The sequence below is a fragment of the Protobothrops mucrosquamatus genome, unplaced genomic scaffold (assembly GCF_001527695.2).
Source record: "Protobothrops mucrosquamatus isolate PMUCROS unplaced genomic scaffold, P.Mucros_1.0 scaffold996, whole genome shotgun sequence".
NCBI classification, from domain to species: Eukaryota; Metazoa; Chordata; class Lepidosauria; order Squamata; family Viperidae; genus Protobothrops; species Protobothrops mucrosquamatus.
The window spans coordinates 48929-71572 of record NW_015387234.1 but is presented as its reverse complement, the minus strand read 5'-3'; the positions used below and the strand labels follow the sequence as shown (position 1 = coordinate 71572).

The 22644-nt window shown below is 35.7% G+C and overlaps 1 protein-coding gene across 1 annotated transcript; it reads left to right on the top strand.

Moving 5' to 3' along the window:
• The first annotated feature begins 64 nt into the window (after positions 1 to 64).
• AP3S1 (adaptor related protein complex 3 subunit sigma 1) lies at positions 65 to 21233 on the top strand. Its single transcript, XM_015819831.1, has 6 exons — positions 65 to 228; positions 2500 to 2591; positions 3272 to 3383; positions 9273 to 9344; positions 10307 to 10414; positions 20990 to 21233. Exons 1-6 carry the CDS (start codon positions 160 to 162, stop codon positions 21116 to 21118), a joined length of 582 nt encoding a protein of 193 aa, XP_015675317.1. The 5' UTR covers positions 65 to 159; the 3' UTR covers positions 21119 to 21233.
• Positions 21234 to 22644: the final 1411 nt, after the last annotated feature.

The following is a 22644-nucleotide window of genomic DNA, read 5'->3' as shown; positions in this document are numbered from 1 at the left end:
TCTCGTCTCTGAACTCCGCCTTCGCTCGGGGCTGAGAGAGGGAGGGGCCGGAGCCGAGCAGGGGGAGGGGCTTCTGCCGACTCGGCGCGCCGCAGAGTGGGGTCCGCGAGCCCCCTCCTCGCGTCTCGGTGGGGGGGGTCCTCCGCCGACGCCCTCACCATGATTAAAGCGATCCTCATTTTCAACAACCATGGGAAGCCGCGGCTTTCCAAATTCTACCAGCGCTACGTGAGTGTCGAAAGGGAGGCCGCCCTCGGGTGGCTTAAGGGGAAGGGGGCTGCGTCCTCACGACGCACGGGACCCTTTGCGCCCTCCGGGGCGGCGGGCTTATTATTCGGGACGAGCCCAGGAAAACGGGTTGAATGGGCGCCGTCCAGTCGTCCTCTGAAGGCGCGGGTTGGGGTGGGAATGGCTCGACGCCGTGACGGGGAAGTCGATGCGAGGCGGGTTGAAAGTCTTCGTCGTGTGGCGAGCGCCAGATTAAGGAACCCGATTCGGCTCTAGGAGGAAAGGGCGGAAGGGAGACTTATTTGCTAGATGTTTACGTGTTGCAATAGCGCCTCTTCCCCAGGTCGGACTCTTCAGGGTTTCCTAGTGGCTCTGCGCGAGAGGTGGAGAAGATAACGGGAGATCTCAGGTTGCCTACCCCTGGCCCTAGACCAGTGGTTCTCAACCTTTTTAATGCCGCGACCCCAACCAGTCGTAAGTCGAGGACTAAACCGGTCGTAAGTCGAGGACTACCCAACCGGTCATAAGTTGAGGACTTTCCCTGCCCGGGAGTGCCACGCATGCGTGGTTCCGCCCCCTGCGCCGGCCGGGGCGTAGCTGGCAAGCGGCAGAGACGGAGCAGGCCGACCACCAGCTGGCCCAGCCCAAGGGAGGTAAGGCACCCGCCGGAAAAGGGGAAAAAAATTGGCGGACAAAAAAAATGGCGGACAGCCTTGCTTGGCGACCCCCTTGAAATGGTCGATCGACCCCAAATGGGGTCCCGCCCCACAGGTTGAGAACCACTGCCCTAGACGGCAGAAGCAGCCGGCTGAGTTGGTTAGCGGTTGTTTCCGAAACGTGCAATGCCCTTATTTTCCCAAAGGACACACCTGAATAGGGCAAATCTGAAGGAGGTTTAGAAGGGTAAAAATTTAGGTTTATAATTTTGCTTTACAAAGGAAAATTCAAGAGCAAAGTAAAAAAAAATGTAAAAAAAAAAAATCTTAAAATCTTTATGAAATGAATATATGGCCCATGTAGCAATCTGATATTTTCTAAACGTTTGGGGATTGCAGCTCCTGTTGTGCCCAGCCAGATTGCTATGCAACTTTGCTCACCTGGAGCTTCCAGGTTAAACTTCTCACTATTGGTCAAATAGGCTGGGAATGATAGAGGTTGTGATCCGATTGATATAAATTTGAAGCTCTTTTTTTTAAAAAAAAGTAAGATCGGAAACAGGAGAGCCTGGTTGGATGCAATGAATTTCTCATGTTGCTTGAGAATTAAAGCTGTTTTCCAGTTGATGATATACTATAATATAAGTTGATCCTGTGCACTGTTATAAATTAAAAGTTGAGTGTTCAGCTTGCTACTATTAGGTACCTGATGGAAGAGGGAAAACAACAGCAAATATATGTTTATCAAAGAGAAATGCAAAACAAAATGTCTTAAGAGTTGCTTATTTTCTGTTAAAATTGGTATAATGTGGCTTTGCCAATATATAGAAAAATATTATTTTTTTTCTACACAACTGTGTATGTGTGAATGTTTTGTTATGTAACTGTGTATGTGTGAATGCTTTGTTACATAAATGTGCCAGTTCTGATTAGCAGCATGGACATGCAATAAATCACAAATGTTTGTATACTAGCGTCTTAATTGTATTTTCCTATGAAAAAGATTTGTTATGGGGAGTGTTAAATAGAACGATCAAGAACTTGGCATATCAGCTTAGATTTATTCCAAAGGATTTCCTCAACATTGGAACAAATTTGGAACAAAATCAGATTCACTGAGGTTGTAAGATATAATTTTGTATAATCTAAAAATAAAATATTACATTTGAACTTTCCTCCAAATGTTCAATACAGCATACATTTTCATCTGAAGCAGCATTCCAAAGTATTTAAAATCCTACAGTGAGTCATTGAACCTCTGGAGAGTTTTAACATAAGTCTCTTTGGGTCTGGTCTGATATTAACTGTGAAAACACAACAGCTTTTCAGTTGCTACTTAAGCTCTTCCCAAGGCCTTTTGCAAGCACGAATAAAGCCCCCCTGGATTGTGTTTCTTTTTCATTCCTGTTTGATTCTTGTCATCTTTGCCATCTTTTATTTTTGTCTCCTTCCTTTTTAAAGAAAATATATTTACTTTTAAATTGCTTAGAGTCACTGGAAATAGAATGGCTTACATTTTTAACAAATGTGTTTTTGTTATAAAAGTTGTATTGTTATAAATGATGACAGATGAATGGTTCTATTTGGAAACATCAACATGTTCCTTTCTTTTCAGAGTGAAGATATACAACAACAGATTATCAGAGAAACATTCCATTTAGTATCAAAACGTGATGAAAATGTTTGTAATTTCTTAGAAGGAGGCTTGTAAGTATGATCAAATTAGAAGCTATATACTCAGTGCATATATACATTGTGTTGAGAGTTGTTCTAAAATAGAAACTCTTAAAGTGAAATGGAAAACTGTAATCTTTACCAAGCCTGATACTTATTAATGCCCTATTCTGGAGATATATAGAGAGAAAAAGATTGAGAGAGAGAAATATGGAACGTGTACAACCAGAAACATGGCATTTGGATTCATTCACACTTTTCTGATACTATTAACTGGAAGCAGAATTTGAACCTTAAGTCACAAGGACTGTTGTAGTTAAACTCCTTCCTTGAAAAACATGTAAATGTTTGGTTAGACCATTATTTATTGTATGATCTTAAATCTTCATTAGCACTCAGTTTGCAGCCTCTTTCCCTTAGTCATTCTAGATCTTGTGTAAGAACCTTTTAAATTTTTCATTTTTTATTGTAGTGCGAACACGATATATTTATGAAAGGGACACTTTGATCAAATTTATCTTCACAGTGTTTCTATATCTACTATTGTGGAACATTTCTTAAGTATCAAAACTAGTGAAAAAATATATATTCAGATTATCAGTTATTTTTATCATTAAATTTCCCACAATTATGCCTCATGTTTTCTCTTTTAGCTACCAACCAAGACCGCTGGAATATTGTTAATTGCTCTTTGACACACTATTCTATTTTAGATTAATAGGTGGATCTGACAACAAATTGATATATCGCCATTATGCTACATTGTACTTTGTTTTCTGCGTTGATTCTTCAGAAAGTGAACTTGGCATTTTAGATCTAATACAAGTAAGTCATCTACGAGAGGGTCACAATATTGTATTCTGTAGTTGTTCTTTGTTTTCTTACTTGATAATAAAGGAGATCAGAAATCTTGAGAAATACTATTTCACTAACATAATACTGTAATTGGATAACAATTAAACTGATCTCTTATTCATGGCCTTTAAATTTTCAAATTTCTCAGTATTTTTATTTGAATATTTTCTTAGTGTTATGTATTAGTACAAGTATCAGGAAATAACTACAGTTGTAACTTCCCAATATTAAGGTTAAGGAGCTGATGTAAGCTCTAAAATATCCTTTGGAATGTGATAAAAAAATATTGGTCATACTTCTTTGCGATTGGAAAATGATAGGATAAAATAAATGTAAGGTATATCATTTTCAGTGTGTAAAAGATTACAGGTAGTCCTTGATTTACAACCACATCTGAGCTCAAAATTTCTGTTGCTAAGCAAGACAGTTAAGTGAATTTTGCCCCATTTCATGATCTTTCTTGCCACAGATCTTAAATGAATCACTACAGTTGTTTACTTAGTAGCATGGTTGTTAAGTGAATCGGGCTTACCGGTTGACTTTGTCAGGAGATTGTGTGATGTTGGGACACTGCAACCCTCATAAATATCTGCCAGTTGCCAAGTGTATGAATCACGTGAAGTATTAATACCACTTTATAAATCCTTAGTAAGACCATACCTGGAATACTGCATCTAGTGTTGGTAACATTAGAAAAAAGATGTTGAGACTTTGGAAAAAGTTCAAATAAGAGCTACTAAGATGATTAAGGGGCTGGAGATAAAAACATATGAAGAACGGTTGCAGGAATTGGGTATGGCCAATCTAGAGAAAAGAAGGTCTAAGGGTGACATGATAACAATATTCCAGTATTTGAGGGGCTGCCACAAAGAAGAGGTGTCAACTTATTCTCCAAACACCAGAAGGCAAGACAAGAAACGATGGATGGAAACTAATCAAGGAGAAAAGCAACCTGGAATGAAGGGGAAACTTCCTAACAGTGAGGACAACTTTCAGTAGAACAGCTTGCCTTCAGAAGTTGTGGGGGCTTCATCACTGGAGGTTTTTAAGAAGGGACTGGACAATCACTTGTCTGAAATGATATAGGATCTCCTGCTTGAGCAGGGTGTTGGACTAGAAGACCTCCAAGGTCCCTTCCAGCTCTATTCTGATTGATCACGTGATCATGTAGATGCTGCAACAGTCATAAGTGAAAAATGATCATAAGTCACTTTTTTCAGTGCCATTGTAACTTTGGTCACTAAACGAATGTTTGTAAGTTGAGAACTTGTAGTTCTCCATTATTTCAAAATGTAGTGTAGTATTTAATCATAGCCCTTTGCTGTTACAAAACATAATTTGCATTTTGGTTGTTGCACTTGCCTGCAAGTTCCTTATCCTCACATTGACGTATTAACCAATAAAGGAGTAGGTGTCTGAAGGAAGGTAATTACAAAGCTGGACTTTTTGAAATCTGATGTTGCAATTGAGACTTATTTGGGAATTGTACTACTTTTTAAATTGGTTTTCTGATCAAGTTTAGGGATCATAAATTCCATGGGATAGTATAAGTAGTATATGTTTTTTGTTACGGTATTAGGAATAAGTACATCCATAACTGGTCAAACCACTTTTGGGCTGCCATAGTATAGATCAGGCATGTCAAACTGCCGGCCTGCGGGCCGGATGTGTCACGCTGAAACCGCACCCACCCCATTGCCAGCAATGGGGAAAAAGTCCCGATATGTCGTGTGATGTCACGTGACGTTGCGAGTTTGACATACCTGGTATAGATAGTCCCATTCTTTTATTTATTTTTTGGGCACTCAGCTCATTAAGTGCATTTTTGGGTGGTTAACATAAAAACAAAAAAGTTAAACAATGAAAATTAAAGAACGACATTATAAAATAGCACAAACAGCACAAAACACAAATCTATTCAAGAACCTAGATCATTGTTCCATGTGGATCTATCCAATATCCTAACTCAGTTCTTTGGGATAAAACCAAATGTTTAAAGCTTTTTGGAAGCAGAGCAAGATTTGGGCCTTTTGGATCTCATGGGATTTGCTGTTCTAAACGGCAGGTGCCAGGACAGTAAAAGCATAATTCCTGAGTCCCATTAGATGGCATTGTTTCATTGAGGACACCAAGGCATGCTCATTCTGTCAGATCTAATGGGATGGAGAGAGTAAGTCAGAGATAAATAGTCCTGCAAATCATGGGTAATGCCTCTGATTATACTATAATTATATTCTATAAGTGGGGCTCACATGCTACCTTAGATAACTTTGTATAAAATGTGAAAGTTTTATATAATTTTTTTGTATTGCTTACATAAAGAAGATAATCTTAGACATTTTTCTCCGACTATACTTGGACTTCCTAACTTCTGCAAATTAAATAATTGCTTTTTATATATAATAGGGATGTGCATACTTCTAAAATAATTTAGAAGTGTTTTGAATTCTGTGTGAGCAAGCATCTTTTTATTCATTAAAGTAACCCAACTTTCAGGCTTTTATGCATACCTAAAAAAGTTGTGGCTGCTTTAAGAATCTTACTAACTTGGGAACTGTTTCCTTAAAGCATGTACATTTTTTAGACTTTCAGTAAACATGAAAAATAAAGGGTAGACTACTTTAATTAATAGAGCAGCAGTGCAACAGCTATATGTGGGATCCAAAGCTCTTTTTTAAAAACATGTTCTACCCTAATATATAAACTTGTTAACTGTGGGTTCCAGAATAAAGCAGTAGAGGGAGCTAGGTGCTAACTTACCATTAGAGTCTAATGTTACTTTTCTAATTGCAGTGATTTGAAAATGAATGTCCCTTTATTCACTGACAAACAACAAAGTGTAGTATGTTTTTAGTGGCTTCCATTCATCTTTGCAGTTGAAAACATAAGTTTGCACTTATGTAGCTTTAATTCCCCTAATCTTAGCTTTCAATCAGTCTTTTTGTGTGCACTCTTGCTGTTTTTTAAATGCTGCCTACATAATACATTGTGATTTGTAGAATTAGACATGTTAATATCACTACCAGGAAACGCTTAGTTGTGCAGACACTTGAATAGTCTTATTTTATTCTGTTTCAGTAATACTTTTATGGCAGCATAATGACTTAGTGTACCTTTTCTCTTTAGCTAAAAGCACCTATTTTGACATTATGCTTAGAAAGTTTGTAACATACCTGCATCATTATAATTTGATGTGCTTTACTCCTAATCTTCTTGCACCAGAAAGCAACAACTCAGATCCACAACAATGGGAGAGTCAGTTCTTATATGGTTAGAGAGTTTTTTAAAATTAGATCTGGTTCTTATCATAACAAGAGACAAGTGGAATCTATGCCTCTTCAGGAATATGATGGAAATAGGCACTAGAGACAGGAACATAATGCTACAAATAAAGTTTATTCTCTGCAACTATGCATTTGTTAAGGGCTTATATGTAGAAATACTACTTTTAAACTGAGTAGGGGCTCTATATATCCCATTAGAAGAAATATTTAGCACCACTGAACTTTTTAGCTTTTTTCTTTCCAATTCTGAATTTGCTTTCCCATTTGGCAAAAATATTTGTCTCAGTAAGAAATTGAGGGTTGAGAAGTGTCAATCATGGTCAATGTGTCTGGGTTATAAACCCAAAATTCCAGGCCAAGTCTGAAGTCTTTGACAAATAACCTACCCTTGACATTGTTACTTCTCATTCTCTGACAAGGATTCATCTGAGGAAATCATGACAACAGATAGTGAACATTGTAAGCTGGTTCTTAAAACATTGATTGATGAATAGGCTGTTTTATCATGAAAATGAGTTAAAGTTAACACTTTTCCAATTCTCTAATACAGGGGTGTCAAACTGCCTGCCCGCAGACCAGTTGCATCATACGGTGGCTGTGCCCACTCCAGCTCTGGAAATGCAAAAAAAGTCGTGATACGTCGCGACACGTCACATGACGTGGCGAGTTTGACACCCGTGCTCTAGTACTACAAGAAAGAATATGCAAGCTTTCATTTCTGTTTTAGATTGCATAAGAAAGCTTGTGGCTATATTCAAACTATAGTTAAACTGAACAAGCCCAAACTATAGCATATATATGTAATACATAAAGAGGAAGTCAGAAATGTAATGCGTACTATATATCTTGTGGATTAGAAATGCATGTTGAGTTTGCTACATGATACAGAATGGAGATACGGAGTGATAGTATTTCTTTATAATGGAAAAAAAAATTGGATTAAAATTATAATTGCTTCATATATGTTTGAGTGGCAATAAGCGGTGATGCTCATATGTATTACAACTAGAATGCTATTTTTTTAACAAGAACAATGTAGGGTTTTTTTTAGGTTGGTGAAGTGAATGGAACCCAGAGACTTTCTTCAAAATAAAAAATATGCTTGAAACTGGCATTTTGTAGCATGTTAGCTTCTACATTATTAACTTGGAACAATATTCAAAATTGGTCTTTTCAGTTGGTGAGTATTGAAGGAAGAAATATCACTAAGTGCATAAATCCCTTTATGTAAACAAAGGGAATAGTCTTGTTTCAAAACAAAATATGTTGAAATCTAAACAAACTCCATTCTTAAACAGATGGGTTTAATTTATGTCATAGCTGAAATAATGTCCACCATATTTTGCTTACAGTTATAATAAGAGTTCCTAAGCATATTTAGACTGTTAAGCTGTTATTAATTTTCTAGCCATATTGCTAATTAAAAAGTAAGATAATGCTAGGCTCACTGAAAAAGCAACAAACTTAATATAGTAAGATTAGAAATACACAGGTGAAAAGTGAGCAAGCAAAGAACAGCTTGTTTATCCTTGGTCAAATTGGAAATGAAGTTTAGAGCAAACATCTGGAGTTGTTTTTGGTTTTTTTAGAATACATGTATATATTCTGATACCATATATTCAGTATATGCTGTACTTTTAACAATGGCCTTTTTGGTAAACATTTCTGTTTTTATAAAAATAAACTATAGTTTTTGGTGATGTTTGTAGCAGTAGGCTATTGCTCCTAAATTACAGCAATATAAGGATGCTAATTGTCTACTACAGAATGACCCAATGTAGATTAGTAGGCTAATTTTTGTAGATCTGGTTGAGATTAATGTAATGTTCAAGTAGTGGATGTATCTAACAATAGACTAAAAATAATCTTTTAGATGATAATCTAGCCTTCCTGCATTTTCAAAATAGGAATTAGCATGAAATATGAGAGCTTACATTTCTATGTAAGTGCTAGAGCATTATATTAATAAAATTTGATCTCTTTACAGACCCATTCATGCAGCAACTGTTTGAAGTTAAGACAGTACTGAACAGGGAGGCCTGTGACCAATCCTCGAAGTTGTGGCCATCACAGCGTCCTCACAGTCATGTGATTACAATTCAGGCACTTGGCAACTTGGATACAATTATGACAGTCACAATGTCTCACAGTCACATGATCGCTATTTACAAGCTTCACCACAGGCTTCTGACAAGCAAAGTCAGTGGGGAAGCCAGCAGGGAGTTCCAAGTCATGATCACATGATGTGCTTCACTGCTGCCAGAACTGTCCTTATAAGTTGGCGGGGTCATGTTTTTTTCCCAGTTTACAACCATATCGCTTAGCAAGAAAACTAATGTTTCTGACATTTCATTTCATTTCATTCATTTTATTAAATTTATACCCCGCCCTTCTCCCGTAGGACTCAGGGCGGCTTACAGCCAGCTAAAAACAATCTTCCAAGAGACAAGGCATATGGATATATTTGACTTCCTGACTTCTTTATAGTAAATAGTACTTGATTTCATGTTTGTTCATAATGTCGAGGTTAAGTTGCTATTCACCTTTGACCCTTTGTTTTTTTTTTCCTTTACAGGTTTTTGTAGAAACTTTAGACAAGTGTTTTGAGAATGTCTGTGAACTGGATTTAATTTTCCATGTAGACAAGGTACTGTGGTGAGATGCTGTAACATGAAGTCACAATCTTCTGAGAAACATTTGTTTCTGCTTCCATCAGATATGTTTTTTTCATATTTCAGTTATAGATAGGGTAGTAATTTTTAGTTTACTGAAACATTAAATACCATTTGTGGCATTCTTACCTGTAGAATTTCTTTGCAAAGAAGTATAAAAATGATTACATATAGTACATTCTAGTTATTAAGAATGGAATCATTGCATGCTTTATTTGAAATCAGCCTCTTGAATATTGTGTTCTAAGTTAAAGATTTAGAAAACTATGCTGCCGACTTCTGGTTTGACGTCGTGGCATGATGGGCGCAGGAAGATGGGGTTTCGTCTTCCGTGTTCGATTTTGCCCCGCTGGGGACCCTAAAAAGGGTCAAAAGTCACCCCAAAGAGGCAACGGAGAAGGAGAAGGCATTGATCGTGGGAGGGCGGTGGCCCTTCTGTTTGATCTGAGGAAGCCCTCCAAACCAGCGGGGGAAAGACTGCTTGTAGCGGTCAAATGTCTGAGACATGATGTGAAAACTTGGTAAACTTGAATATAATTTTTTAAAAATTATTTTAGTTGATGTAGCAATCGAAAGTTTAAATTTCAACACAATTCTTTTCATTAGATTTATATTCCACCTTTCTTCTTAAAATTCAAAGTGGTATATATAATTCCCCCTACCCCTCGCATCAATAATCTACAAGGTAGGTTAGGTTCATTTCAAATGGTTGTCCCAAAGTTATCCAATTATTTTTCATACCAGAGGGTGAATGTTCTTGGTGCTACACTGCACTTGTGCTTCAGATGAAAGAAATATATATTTGATCTATTACAAATGTTATATTAGGAAAGTTGATTTATGTTAAGATAAGCATACTTTAGAAAAAGCATAATAAAATACAACTGCATTATTGATATAATTGGTGCAACCATTGTTTATTGAGTGTTCTTTTTAGGTTCATAATATCCTGGCTGAAATGGTGATGGGCGGAATGGTTTTGGAGACGAACATGAATGAAATAGTCACCCAAATTGATGCTCAAAATAAACTGGAAAAATCTGAGGTAAGAATGAAAGTTGGTAAAGCCAGTTGGAGCATGATCATACAGTTGCATGATCCAAAGTAGTCGTCTACTTTTTAATACTTGGCTATTTTGATTGCTACAAGTCACCATTTAGAATGTGGCATGATAAAGCCTTTGTTGAGTGCTTAAATAGCTGAACATTTCATTTTTCTTCTATCAGATTCCCATTTGCATTTATATTTCTGAGCTTCCTTCAGTCAAGGCTTCTGACTCTTAAAGCCTGTTTAAAATGGTGATAACCATCATTTATGTAGTAGTGTACATGTGGATACATTTTTTGTTGTGTTCCAGGCTCTACCTAATTTGATATTAATATTTTTAGATACATTTAATTAAAAGAATAAACGAGAAGCCAGCATGTTGTTAAAAAACCAACCCATTTTTTTGTTTGGAAGTGTGTTTTGTTTAATTCTCAGAAGCCATAAAATATGGCAAAGAGCAGCCTAAAATATTTTAACTTCTGCTAAATTTTGTGTTAGAATAATTCAGGCCAGCGTTTTTCAAACTTGGCAACTTTTAAGATCTGTGGACTTCAACTTCCATAATTCCCCAGCTAGCAGTAATTGGGGAATTTATGGGAGTTGAAGTCTGTATCTTAAAGTTGCCAAGTCTGAAAAAGCTTTGGACAGGTCACTTTTGAAAGTGCCCATAATATGTTCCCTGCATTCCAGATAAGCCTTCAGGGCAAAACTTTTGAGGAATCCCTGTTTAGATTGGCTCACTAAATGGTATTTTTGTAGCAAATAGAAATTTAAAAATGTTAATAAGATGAGCATGTGCCCCTAAAAAAATTGAACACACAATTAAGAACCTTAGCTAATCCTAAAACATGATAAGTGCTGTGTTATCATAGCATTACCTTTTCTTTTTCTTTTTTTAAAAAAGGGTAATATATCTTGAGTTAAGTAAAAATGTTTGTTAAATAATCAACAAAACTGCTGATTCTCTTTCCACAAAATATCAAAAGAACTATAAATAACTTCATGAATTCCTATCAAATTAAATGAGACATTAAATACATTTTCTATCCTTTTGCCTCTCAGTAACTTTATTTACTCTTTAGCAGCCCTTTGGAGAGAAGCTTTCCCCCTGCCCCAGAATCACATTCCTTTTCCTGCCCTCTCATGGCTATTTGCTTGCAAAAGAAAACCTGCCAAAAATGCAGATATCTTAATTTCAGTGACAAAAAACACCTTTGGTCAAGTCTTTATTTTCTAATTTGATCTAGTTTTATACCATATTTACCCAAATGGAAGAAACCATAGGCAGCAATCTTCAAATAGTCCAAAGGAATTGCTAGAACAGAGGCAGGAGAATGAGAAAAGCTGGTATCCACTGCTTTTGCCTCTCTTGAGAAAAATGCAGAGTCCATGAACGTTTTCCATCTGCAGTGCCAGCTAGTCACCCTGATCAAGGTTAGAAAAATTACTTTCTAACAGTGGACTTGGGACATTTTTATCCTCTCCTGACTCTTGGTAAGGCAGGCATAATGTTTTGAATTCTTCCTCTTTTTTGTCTTGCTATAGCAACTCATCTCTACAGTGGAGGGCAACAAGAGGATGGGCAACAAGAGGATGGGACAGCTACCCATGTCTTGTGCAAAAATGTGGGTGGCGGGGAGGAGGAGATAAATGACAAAACAACATGATGACATCATCATGGAAATGCTGCAATTTACCTGCCCCAACATCAAGGCATGATTGTGGCATTAATCTGATGTCACTGTGTGTAAATCATGATTGTGGCATCATCACAGCTTGCCGTGGAGGCTACTAAAAAGAAATAGAGAGTTACTGGATTTCTTACTGACTATAAACAAGTAAAGCCCTAAGTTTGCCTATTGGGAGAGTAAAAGTTATTGGTTTGAGTTTCACACCCTACAGAATAAGGATGCATAAGATTTGTGCTTACTGGGCACAGTGCAAAAGATGAGTTTTCTGTAAATTGTTTTTCTTTTTTTCCTTATTCAGCTACTTTGCTTCCTCTACATCACGGGCTCCCAACCAAGGGTGCTCGCACCCCCTGGGGGTGCGAGACGATATACTATGACAGTGTTTCTCAACCTTGACAATTTTAAGGCATGTGGACTTCAACTCCCAGAATTCCACAGCCAGCAAAGCTGGCTGTGGAATTCTGGGAGTTGAAGTCCACATGCCTTAAAATTGTCAAGGTTGAGAAACACTGTACTATGAGGTGCAAACCTTGGGTTTTGAAGTTTCAAAATTATAGTATATATGCATAATTCATTATTTTGAACTTTTGTAGGGTGCAAGAATATATCAGAAGCATTTTAGGGGTGTGGGGTATAGAAAAGGTTAGGAGCTGCTGCTCTACATCCTATTTTGTCTTGCTCTTTATAGTATAGCTGTCCGTCTTCCATCTGCATTTCTGCTACTTTATTTGCTAATTCTGCTGGAAAGGAAGAAGGGCATGTGTTGTGTGTGAGAAACAGAGTATGTAATTGTATGCATATTTAGGTGATTATCAATTTTATATACTGAAAGAGAGAAAGAAAAGCACGTGCAAATATATGTTAGGTGTAAATATTTAATGGTGCAATAAGGAGGTAGACAGTCTCCAGGATTAGTTTCAATTAGATTGCCCAAGTGGAGAAAGGTGTACAAGATGTTGGTATATTTTCTTGTTTGGGATGATAATCTTAAATTCAGGCTTGTCTTCCTTTTGGGTAAATTTGTGATAAACAGGTAAATATTGTGATATATAAATAGGTATGACATATACATTATTTTCTGTATCTGTCTATAATCTAAAATATGTATCATACATACTACAAATAAAAAAGATATCCCAATTGATAAACTTTTTTCAAGTAAATTTGCTTTGAAAATTCATAAAATCTCTCTATTCACCATTTGGTTGCATTTTTAAAATTATTATTTAAGCTATGTTCTAACTAAAGAGCAGAGCAGCACTGGCTGAGAAGCACAGAAATTTGCATACCTATGCTAAGAGGTTATATGCTGGTGCAAAAATAAAGGTATAATAAAATTGGAATCAGGCTTGTCTAAATATACAGTAATTTCTTTGAGTGGTTCAAGAGATAAAGGACCTCTTCATTCTTTTTTGAAGTGCAGTTTTAGTAATCTACAAATATGTTCCTTTTTATTAAATTATGTTTTAAAGGATTAACCTGTTCCTGAGTTTTAAATAATGAAGGAAACCATTTCAGTATAGTAGTCCAGGTTAATTTTAATTTCTATTGCCTCACTGAATGATTAATTGTTTTCTGTGTATGCAAATAAAACTTGACAGGTATTTAACAAAGTACTAATGGAATAGTACTTTACAACTTTTACTTTCTATCAGTGCATATTACAGAGCAAAATAATAATGACAAAAAGGCAATATAGTCTGTGAATGAACTAATGAAACCCTTTAAAACCTCTTTGGTATTTACTTTGGAGAAGATACTTTTGTTTTCATGTCAACTCCTAATCTTTTGCCTTTGATCCAAAATATCCCTTCTGCTTACACACTATGTGTGCATATTACTAATTCCCTCTCCATCCCACAACTGCACTGCATACTATCTTGAAGTGTAAGTAGAATGACTTTTTGGAATTGTGTTGGGCAAACCCTGATGCATGCACAAAATACTGCATGTGGGTCTTTGGATCCAAATCATGGCACTATTATTTCCAGTTGATACTCAAATACCATTTTTTTTTCAAATACATTCAATACGAATGTCAGTTTTGCTGCACTTTTAGGCAGCTGGGCTTCACTTCATAATCAAGCTAATCCTGGATAATTTTGTTCAAAGGGAGTGGCCTGCTTTAAAATAAATGGGTGGACAACTGCTTACAATGAAATGAAGGTCCTGCTTCCCCAACATACGTCAACTGAAATGTTAAGCAGAAGTATCTTTTGCTTCTCTTAACAAGACACGGTCAAATTTACTTGTCAATTTTTTATACCCTTTCTTCAGAAGAAAAATAAGCCAAATTAATAAAGTTTAGTCTTTGGTAAAAGGGAAAATTTGGGATGAGTGTCAGGCACTATCAGTGACATGGAAGGTGTTCCCTGGAAGAATTGATATTCTTGTGTTTTTTCTGTAGTCTTCAGCTGGGTGTGAATTTGGTCGTTTTAAGTCAGTCCTCATTTTTTCAAACCACCTGATCTTTTCTAGTTCTTTCCATTCTTCTCTTTACAGACCTTTATCTTTCAGTCTCCCAGACAGGACAGGTAGATACAGGTATTGCTAATTTTCAGAAAAAAATGTGCTGCTTTAAAATAAGGGAAAGCAAAATGATGTCAAAGGCAAATGATAAATTAGGCCAGACTCAAAAATTACGTGTTGATAAACCCATATTAGTCTTCGTAGCCCACTTTTTGTGCTGGTTTCCTTCATCTTTTATTGCTGTAGTGTATTTAATAGATTATCATTAACTTCATATATTTTTACTTTTGTTTTCTCCTTTCATTAGTGTTCAGCTTTAGAATTTCTATCTTTAAAATGTAATTTTATCATTTGAATGCCCACATCATTAACAAATCTAATTTATTTGCTATAGATATGGTGTTCCTAATTGCCTGGTTATAATCAGCTAGTCAGAAATCAGAATGCTATCATATCCACTCTATTCTTTCATGCCTTTTGTTTATTTCTAGAGTATTCAAGCATCTGTGTTAACCATAATTATATTATGTCTATAATTAGATTAATATCTGTTAGAATATATATGTTTTTTTTTAAAAAAAACCAAAGATGTGAAAATAAGATGTTAAGCTGATTTCAGATCCTGGATGGACAGAAACTTTTGCTGTCCTTTACTATAATTAATATCGTTGATATATCACTTAAAACCAAGGCCAGCCATTGAGAATTCATGTTCCAGAAGGGAGAAATCGTGAACATTCATAAAATGTTAGTCACCATCAATTCTTTAATATTTATTCAGAACTGCTGACCTTTCTAATCCTTACTGAGAATGCAGGAGTACAAACTCTGCGTGTTAGGTTTTACATTGTAAGATTAATCAGTTGTTATACATAAATATTTTTGAAGAGTTTAATATAATAGACCCCTTGTTCAAATGAAAAACGCCTAAATTCATGCTATGGATGAGCATCTTCTATTTCTGTCATCCCCACTTTTCTAAGGGCTCCCCCAACAGGAACAATTTATAGGGTTTGCATTGGATTGTAGCAAAAAAAGATGTGGAGAATTAGAGGTGTTTTGTTTTTTTAAGCTAAAATCTTCAATTTTCACAGGATGTTCTATGTTAGGGCTGGTGATATTTTTTCTCCCAATTTTTAAAACTACACAGTAATTCTAGGGAGTTTATAGCGGGTAAAGACTTTGAAGTGAACTTTGTATTTTTAAGCTGTTACCAATAGTGTAACAAAATGCAGTTAGCATCCTCCAAGCCCCCCCCCCCATCTGCTCCTATGTTAATGCTTCTATGCTGTGTTACAAATTTACACAATTAGGTAACTCCAATAATAATTATAAGTATCTAACTAGATAGCCATAGTAGCAACTGTGGTTTAAATACTGTTTTTATGTATCCGTTCTCTTTTTTTTCTCTGAGAACTTTTGTTAGTTAGAAAAATATAAATACTATTTTAAATTAGATATCCATTTTGAAAAACAAAATCTGGAGAAATTAAATACAAGAATAATATTTAAAAGAAAAAAACATTTTAGGGCTTTGAGAAATTATTGTCAATAAGTTTTGAATGGGTTAAGATTGAATATGGCTAGTTAATGTTACTGAGGAGGTTTTGCTAGCAAATGAGAGAATGCTAAAATAAGAAAGCATTTAAAGCTCAGTCCATGTTCCATGTCAGATATAATCTTAATCAGTAGCATGTAAAATCCTAAAACAGTATATTTATTTGTATCACTCTTTGTAGGCAAATGTTATCATTAAATAGCTAAGCATTTCTGTAGAATTTTCTCTTATAATCCTAAAAAAATCATGTAACTAGGTATCTATTTCCAGTTAAAGTTAGTATGCTTCACAATATCCTATGTTCATGTTAAAAGCGACCAAAATTAAAATACAACTTTAGATTTAAAGTCTAATTAAGAGCATTCCAAACAGTCCATTTTTTTTAATTCTATAAATATATTCTTCAAGATAAGGGTTCTTTCTTTATTTTTATGTAATATTGCTGTTTTATTTTCTGCTTTACACATTGTTTTTATTTTTGGGTCTGGCAACTTAAAAGGAGATAATAAATCAAAAATTTTTAAAAAATTCATGTCCATCCATTACTATCGCTGTGATCCAAGTGCTTGAAATTTCTAAGAGTATGTGTAAGTCTTCTATCTGTTTGGCATTTTGATATACTTGCAGACTTCATTTTGTTTTTTCTCTAATTCTGTTCATTTATTTAACCTCATGAGAAGAGAACATGATCATACTTTTATATTCTGTACTGCATCCTTCCATCTTATTCATAACCCTGCTGCTTTGAATCATACTTGTTCTGGGAAGAAGTGTTGATAGAAAACACGAACAGTTATAATATCTAATATCAAATATGTTGGAGGAATGAATTCTAAAAATAGTGCATATAAAAGGATCTACCTTTTATAATAAGCACAAACACTTGGGAGGTTGATCTATCCATTTATCTTGTAAAAAAAGCTTGGAATAGAGTTATTACAATTCTGTCATTTGGAAGATAATTATAATTTAAGCAAACAATAAAGCTAGGCACTTATGTTTCAATGTAATGTGCTGTATAAAAAAGAAATACAATATACAACTTCCATATTACTAAATAGTGTCCTGAAAAGAATCTAAAATATGCTTTGCATTGCTAAATGTCAATTTTTGTAATTAGAAGGACTATGACTTTCCCACTTATGCTAGCTGGGTTAAATGTATTATTATCATCTCTGCCTTTTTAACACGTAAGAGTGCTCAGTCTGTAATTTGTGATTACAAGCATCACTGAAGGCAACCTGTTATAGGTTTGATTCAGACAAATGTCAGTGAAAGTTGGAGAGACAAGAGGTGACTTTCCCAGCCATCCTTTCATAAGCAAGTCTTTAAGCAGTGAAAAAAAACACTCTTTTTGAAGGCTCAGGGAATCTTGCTGTTTCATTGGGTTAGAGATCATGCTGATGATTGATTATCTAAAAAAAAATGAAAGGATCTTGCCAAAACTAAGAAGCTACCATTTGTAAATGTTTTCAAAATACAGGAAAGGAAATCAGTCACCCCTTGTCCATGTCCTTATTGGGGATATTGTTATGGAATCAACCCTATGTCTTTCAGTGACCATTGAATTTTGAAGTACATATCAAACTTATGTGATTATTTAAGTTGAGATTACAAAGCAGCTGGGGAAATGTGGTTGGATTAGTTGTAATTTTAGCTGTATATAAATTCACACTGTATTTCTAATACCATGTGGGCATGGGTAATTAGAACCACAAAAATGTGCCCATTGGCAACTTGTTTATGATGTAATTGTGAAACTCCATGGGATATTTTATAATTTTTCCAATACATGTAAAAAAATGACTGATGCATTCAAGAACAACTGCTAAGATGAGGCATATTGAATTCCTTTGTCAATTGCTGTAACTTTTTGTCTTTCTTTCCAACTCTCAAAATAGAAGTTAGCTAGAAAGGGAATTGGTAATCATGAGCTGGGTGATGGAAGAAGACTGGATTTTTAAAAATGTTATATTCCTCATCTCTTTTACTTCCATGTTAATTGGATGGGCCCATGAAAAGAAATGCATGTGTGGCACAATTGCCTATAGCTATGCATCATTGGTAGATTTTTTGTTTACCATAATTATAATTCCAGAACAGTCCACTATGTCTTAGAAGTATAGTGTGATTTTTAGTTCATACTTTAAATTGTGGTGGTGGATGAAAGGCAGCTGTGAACTAAAATTGAAGTGGTTTGCCCCATTTATAGTAATACATAGATTCATCTACTGAATTCCTGCCAGGGAAATCCTATTAAACATTGTCTATCAATATCTTTAATAGCTGGCAGGAATCCTAGTTCATATGAAGTATTTATAAATATGCTTTATTTAAGTAGATGTAGATGCACACATAGATTATTTTCCTTGCATAAAGAAAGTATGTACTAGAATGAGGGTAAACTATTTTTCCTTTAAAAAAATAAATAAAGCAGGATATAGGGTTCTCTGGTATTTGGAAACCCACCAAGAGAAACAAAATGTTTAAAGAATCTTTATAAAACAATGTTAATTTGTGCTGCTCTGTCAAGGAATATCAAATTGTTTTAGGTTTACTAAAACTAAAAAAAAATGGGATGGATATTAGAGGTTAATATTTGTATGTTTGACACTGGTGAGCTTTTCTCTTGCTTGCAAAAATACAACATTGGGACTTGGAAGTTCCAGCTATTGAAAAAGCAGAGATTACATTTTCCTGGAAAAAGGCAATTATGTTTTCCTATACAAGAATGTGTTAACTTCTATTTAAATGTATTATTAAATAATCCTTTTATGAATTTTGCAAATACTGTTATGATTAAATGTTCTTGACCAAATAGAACTTTTTTTGGGGGGGGGGAACTAATGGCAGCTAATGAAAAATTCTGAATTAATGGCCCAAATCCTTGGAATATTTATGTGAATTCAGTATGTTTTATGTTCACACAAACATGATTATGATAAAGTTGTGGTCTTTAGCATTTCATTTTTTTTCTTTATGAAAAAATTAATGGGGTCTAAAATAAATTTAGATTACTTACCTTTAAAGTAAGTAAATGCTGTAAAATGAAATAATTAGATAGATATATAGAAGCCACATGCAAATGTGATATACAGACATTGTAAATTAAAAATTTTCTCAGGGAGCATTTTTTTAAAAAAAAATGGTAGTGAAACATATTAGCAATTGTTAATCATAGACAAAAAACAGTGGTGCTTTCTTCTAGAAAGCCCTAACTAAAGCTGCTTTTGGAGTGTAAGGAAGATTTTCTATTTGTCTGAGTGTCAAAGTTCCAGGCAAATATAAGAAGGCTTAATGCCGTAGAAGACATGAACTTTGAGTACTTTACTATTCATATAAGTTAGTTCAGGGAATGTAATGTCTCAATATTAAAAATGCCTTATTATCTCAATATTGTAAAAATATGCACAAGTATAGTTAGATCAGCGGTTCTCAATCTATGGGTTGTGACCCCATTTGGGGTTGATCGACCATTTCACGGGGGTCGCAAAGCAAGGCTGTCCGCCATTTTTTCCCCCTTTTCCGGCGGGTGCCTTACCTCCCTTGAGCTGGGCCAGCTGGTGGTCGGCCTGCTCCGTCTCTGCCGCTTGCCAGCTACGCCTCGGCCGGCGCAGGGGGCGGAACGACGCATGCGTGGCGCTCCCGGGCAGGGAAAGTCCTCGACTTACGACCGGTTTAGTCCTCGACTTACAACCGGTTTAGTCCTCGACTTACAACCGGTTTAGTCCTCGACTTACAACCGGTTGGGGGTCGCGGCATTAAAAAGGTTGAGAACCACTGAGTTAGATGGTATTTGGAATTTCAAATTGTTAAATATCCTTGGAAAGCTTCATTTATTCTTTTGTTTTGAAGTGTTCTCTTGCAAATACAAAACAGTTGAGAAACTCTGATAACATTATACAAGACAGCTTTATACATTGCCCACCCCACCATTATTTTTATATTCTCTTACATTAAAACAATGGCTTAAAACTATAGCATTAGGTGAAATAATAAAATCTGAATCGAAACAACATGCTTCAAATTACTTGTACTCTATGTAGAGAATAACTTTATTTTTTGTATTTTACATGGGAAAAAAATCTGAATTTTGATTGTGGTTCTAGCAATTGTTCAGGAATAATTTGCTGTACATATTTGCAGTTTGGAAAGGACAGAGCACCATATTTGAGGAGAAGGAAATTCATTAGATCATGGTTTAGTATCCACATTTCTAAACATATAATTACTTAATTTTAAATCAGATTTAGATCAAACTAGTGGTTTTTTTTAACCTTGAGGCTAAACATCTAACACGCTAAAATCACTTCAAAAATATGTGAAAAGTTTATTTTGTTATAATGTTGAGAATTTGATTAAAAACTAAGGTTGTAAGATAACTATTTTCTATTTGAAATTAAACAGATCCTGTAAGAACTGTGTAATTGTCAATTTACTATTGTATAGTAAATGCCAATTGTCAAAATTGTAGTAATTGTCAATTTTACCATTTGCAAGTATCAGAAAACTGGCCCAAGCTATTTACTGTATATGGTGCAATACCTAGAAACAGTAAAAATCAAAGCTAGCATGAGCTTTAATGTTAATTAACTTCAAACTGATTATTTTACAGACAACATGTTGATTTTTCATTGTTGCCATTACACATATTAACCATATTTTAGATTTTGTGTGAACTGCTTCCACTTCCCCTTTCCAGATGAATATTTCAGAATTTTCCATTTCATTCCAATCCAAAATATCACCTGGTTTTGCTAATACTTAATATTGGTGTCTTTATGATTTATTGTAATGCTTCACTGTAAATTGTAATGGGCGCCATCTTAGTGGTATCTTTTTCTTCTGTATACAGGCTGGTTTAGCAGGAGCCCCAGCCCGGGCTGTGTCAGCTGTAAAGAATATGAATCTTCCTGAAATCCCAAGAAATATTAATATTGGTGACATCAGTATAAAAGTACCAAACTTGCCCTCTTTTAAATAATTTGTGCACTCCAGGTAAAAAATGAAAAATTACTAGCTGCTCACAAATGTTTACCAAACCAATGTTTTGTTAATTGAATAAAAGATCGGCATACTCCATAGAAATCTTCTGTAGTAAAACTGTGAAATTGTGTTTTGCTTAGCAAATTTAAAAGAAGTGGCTCTTTTGTGAATTCTAAATAATACTTCAATGTCCTTTTAAAGCATATCAAATCTAAAATATATAATTTTCTGGAAAGGAATTCAAAGTATTTATTTTCTTTGTATAACCTCTTTTTGTATAGACTAAAACCTATACTGTAACTAGTACAACAATCCTAATCATATGTCTTCATCTGATGTGTTGCATGAAAACATTCAACTGTATTTTCTTTTGCTTTTTGAATAAATTATCATAAACTATATTTAAAATATTTGTTTAAAATCTAGCAATTATTAATAGGAGTGATTTCTGTCTTAACCAAGATGAAAATATATTTTTTTCTAAGTACAAGTTCTGTATAAGGTTAGCCAGCATTCTCCATTGGGGACGGGCAGAATTCTGCAGCTCTTTCAACATAAATGTGTATATTTCATATAACATTTTGCTTTGGATAGGGAAAGCAGCAAAGAATTATGCAAGGCAAGAGGGTCTTGGTAGTTATTATTATGCCTGTGTCTTTACTGATTTCTTTTTCCACATCTAGCTTAATTTTCTTCCTGCTCATAATCTAATATTTTCTGAATAAGAAGTTGATGAAATATCTATTTTTCTTTTCTACATCCATATTCTCTCCAAAATGATTCTTCTCTCTCATTCTGTCTCTTCAGTTTCTTCATATTCTCCCTGTCCTCTGGTTTCTACAATTTTGTTTTTGTCAGGATTCATCCACAAACATACTCCTTTTAATCATGACTATATCTCAGTGATGGTGAACCTTTTAGAGACTGAGTGCCCAAAAACTGCCCCTGCCCCCACTCCACCCCCCTGCCCCGCCCCCACCCCGCCTGCCCGCAGGGCCACTCACCACCTCCAGGGCCCACCGCAGATCTCCCAGGCAGCCCAGCAGCACCATTGCGGCCATGCCCTCTGCCCACACCCCGCAGCATCAAATGTGAGCGATGGGGTGTGAGGGCAGAATCTTGTCTACACTGCCTGGCTGCCATGTCCTTGGCTGCACTGCTCCGCATGGGCCACGCTCGGGGGTGACTCTCCTCCAGAGGGGCTGCTGGTGAGGGGGTCACGGGATGAGGCAAGGCTGGGGCAACGGCACGTGTGCCCACAGAGAGGGCTCCAAGTGCCGCCTCTGTCACGCGTGCCATAGGTTCGCCATCACTGCTATATCTTTTTTTTTTTTATTGAAAATTTTTAAAAGTTTTACAATATATCTCCCCTCCTCCCTCAAACCCCACCCTTTCCCACCCCCCTCCCTTCCCCCCGACTTCCCAGAGCTACACACAGGGTTTACAATATAATAATTATACTCTGTCTTAAATTATATTACCCTTAAGTTAACAATTCTATAACATCCTTTAGCTCTCTCCTAA

Coding starts and splice junctions, on each gene's coding strand:
- AP3S1 (XM_015819831.1), top strand. CDS start 160: ATGATTAAAGCGATCCTCATTTTCAACAACCATGGGAAGCCGCGGCTT. Junction 3,384..9,272: donor GCATTTTAGATCTAATACAA/GTAAGTCATCTA, acceptor TTTCCTTTACAG/GTTTTTGTAGAAACTTTAGA. Junction 10,415..20,989: donor ATAAACTGGAAAAATCTGAG/GTAAGAATGAAA, acceptor TTCTGTATACAG/GCTGGTTTAGCAGGAGCCCC.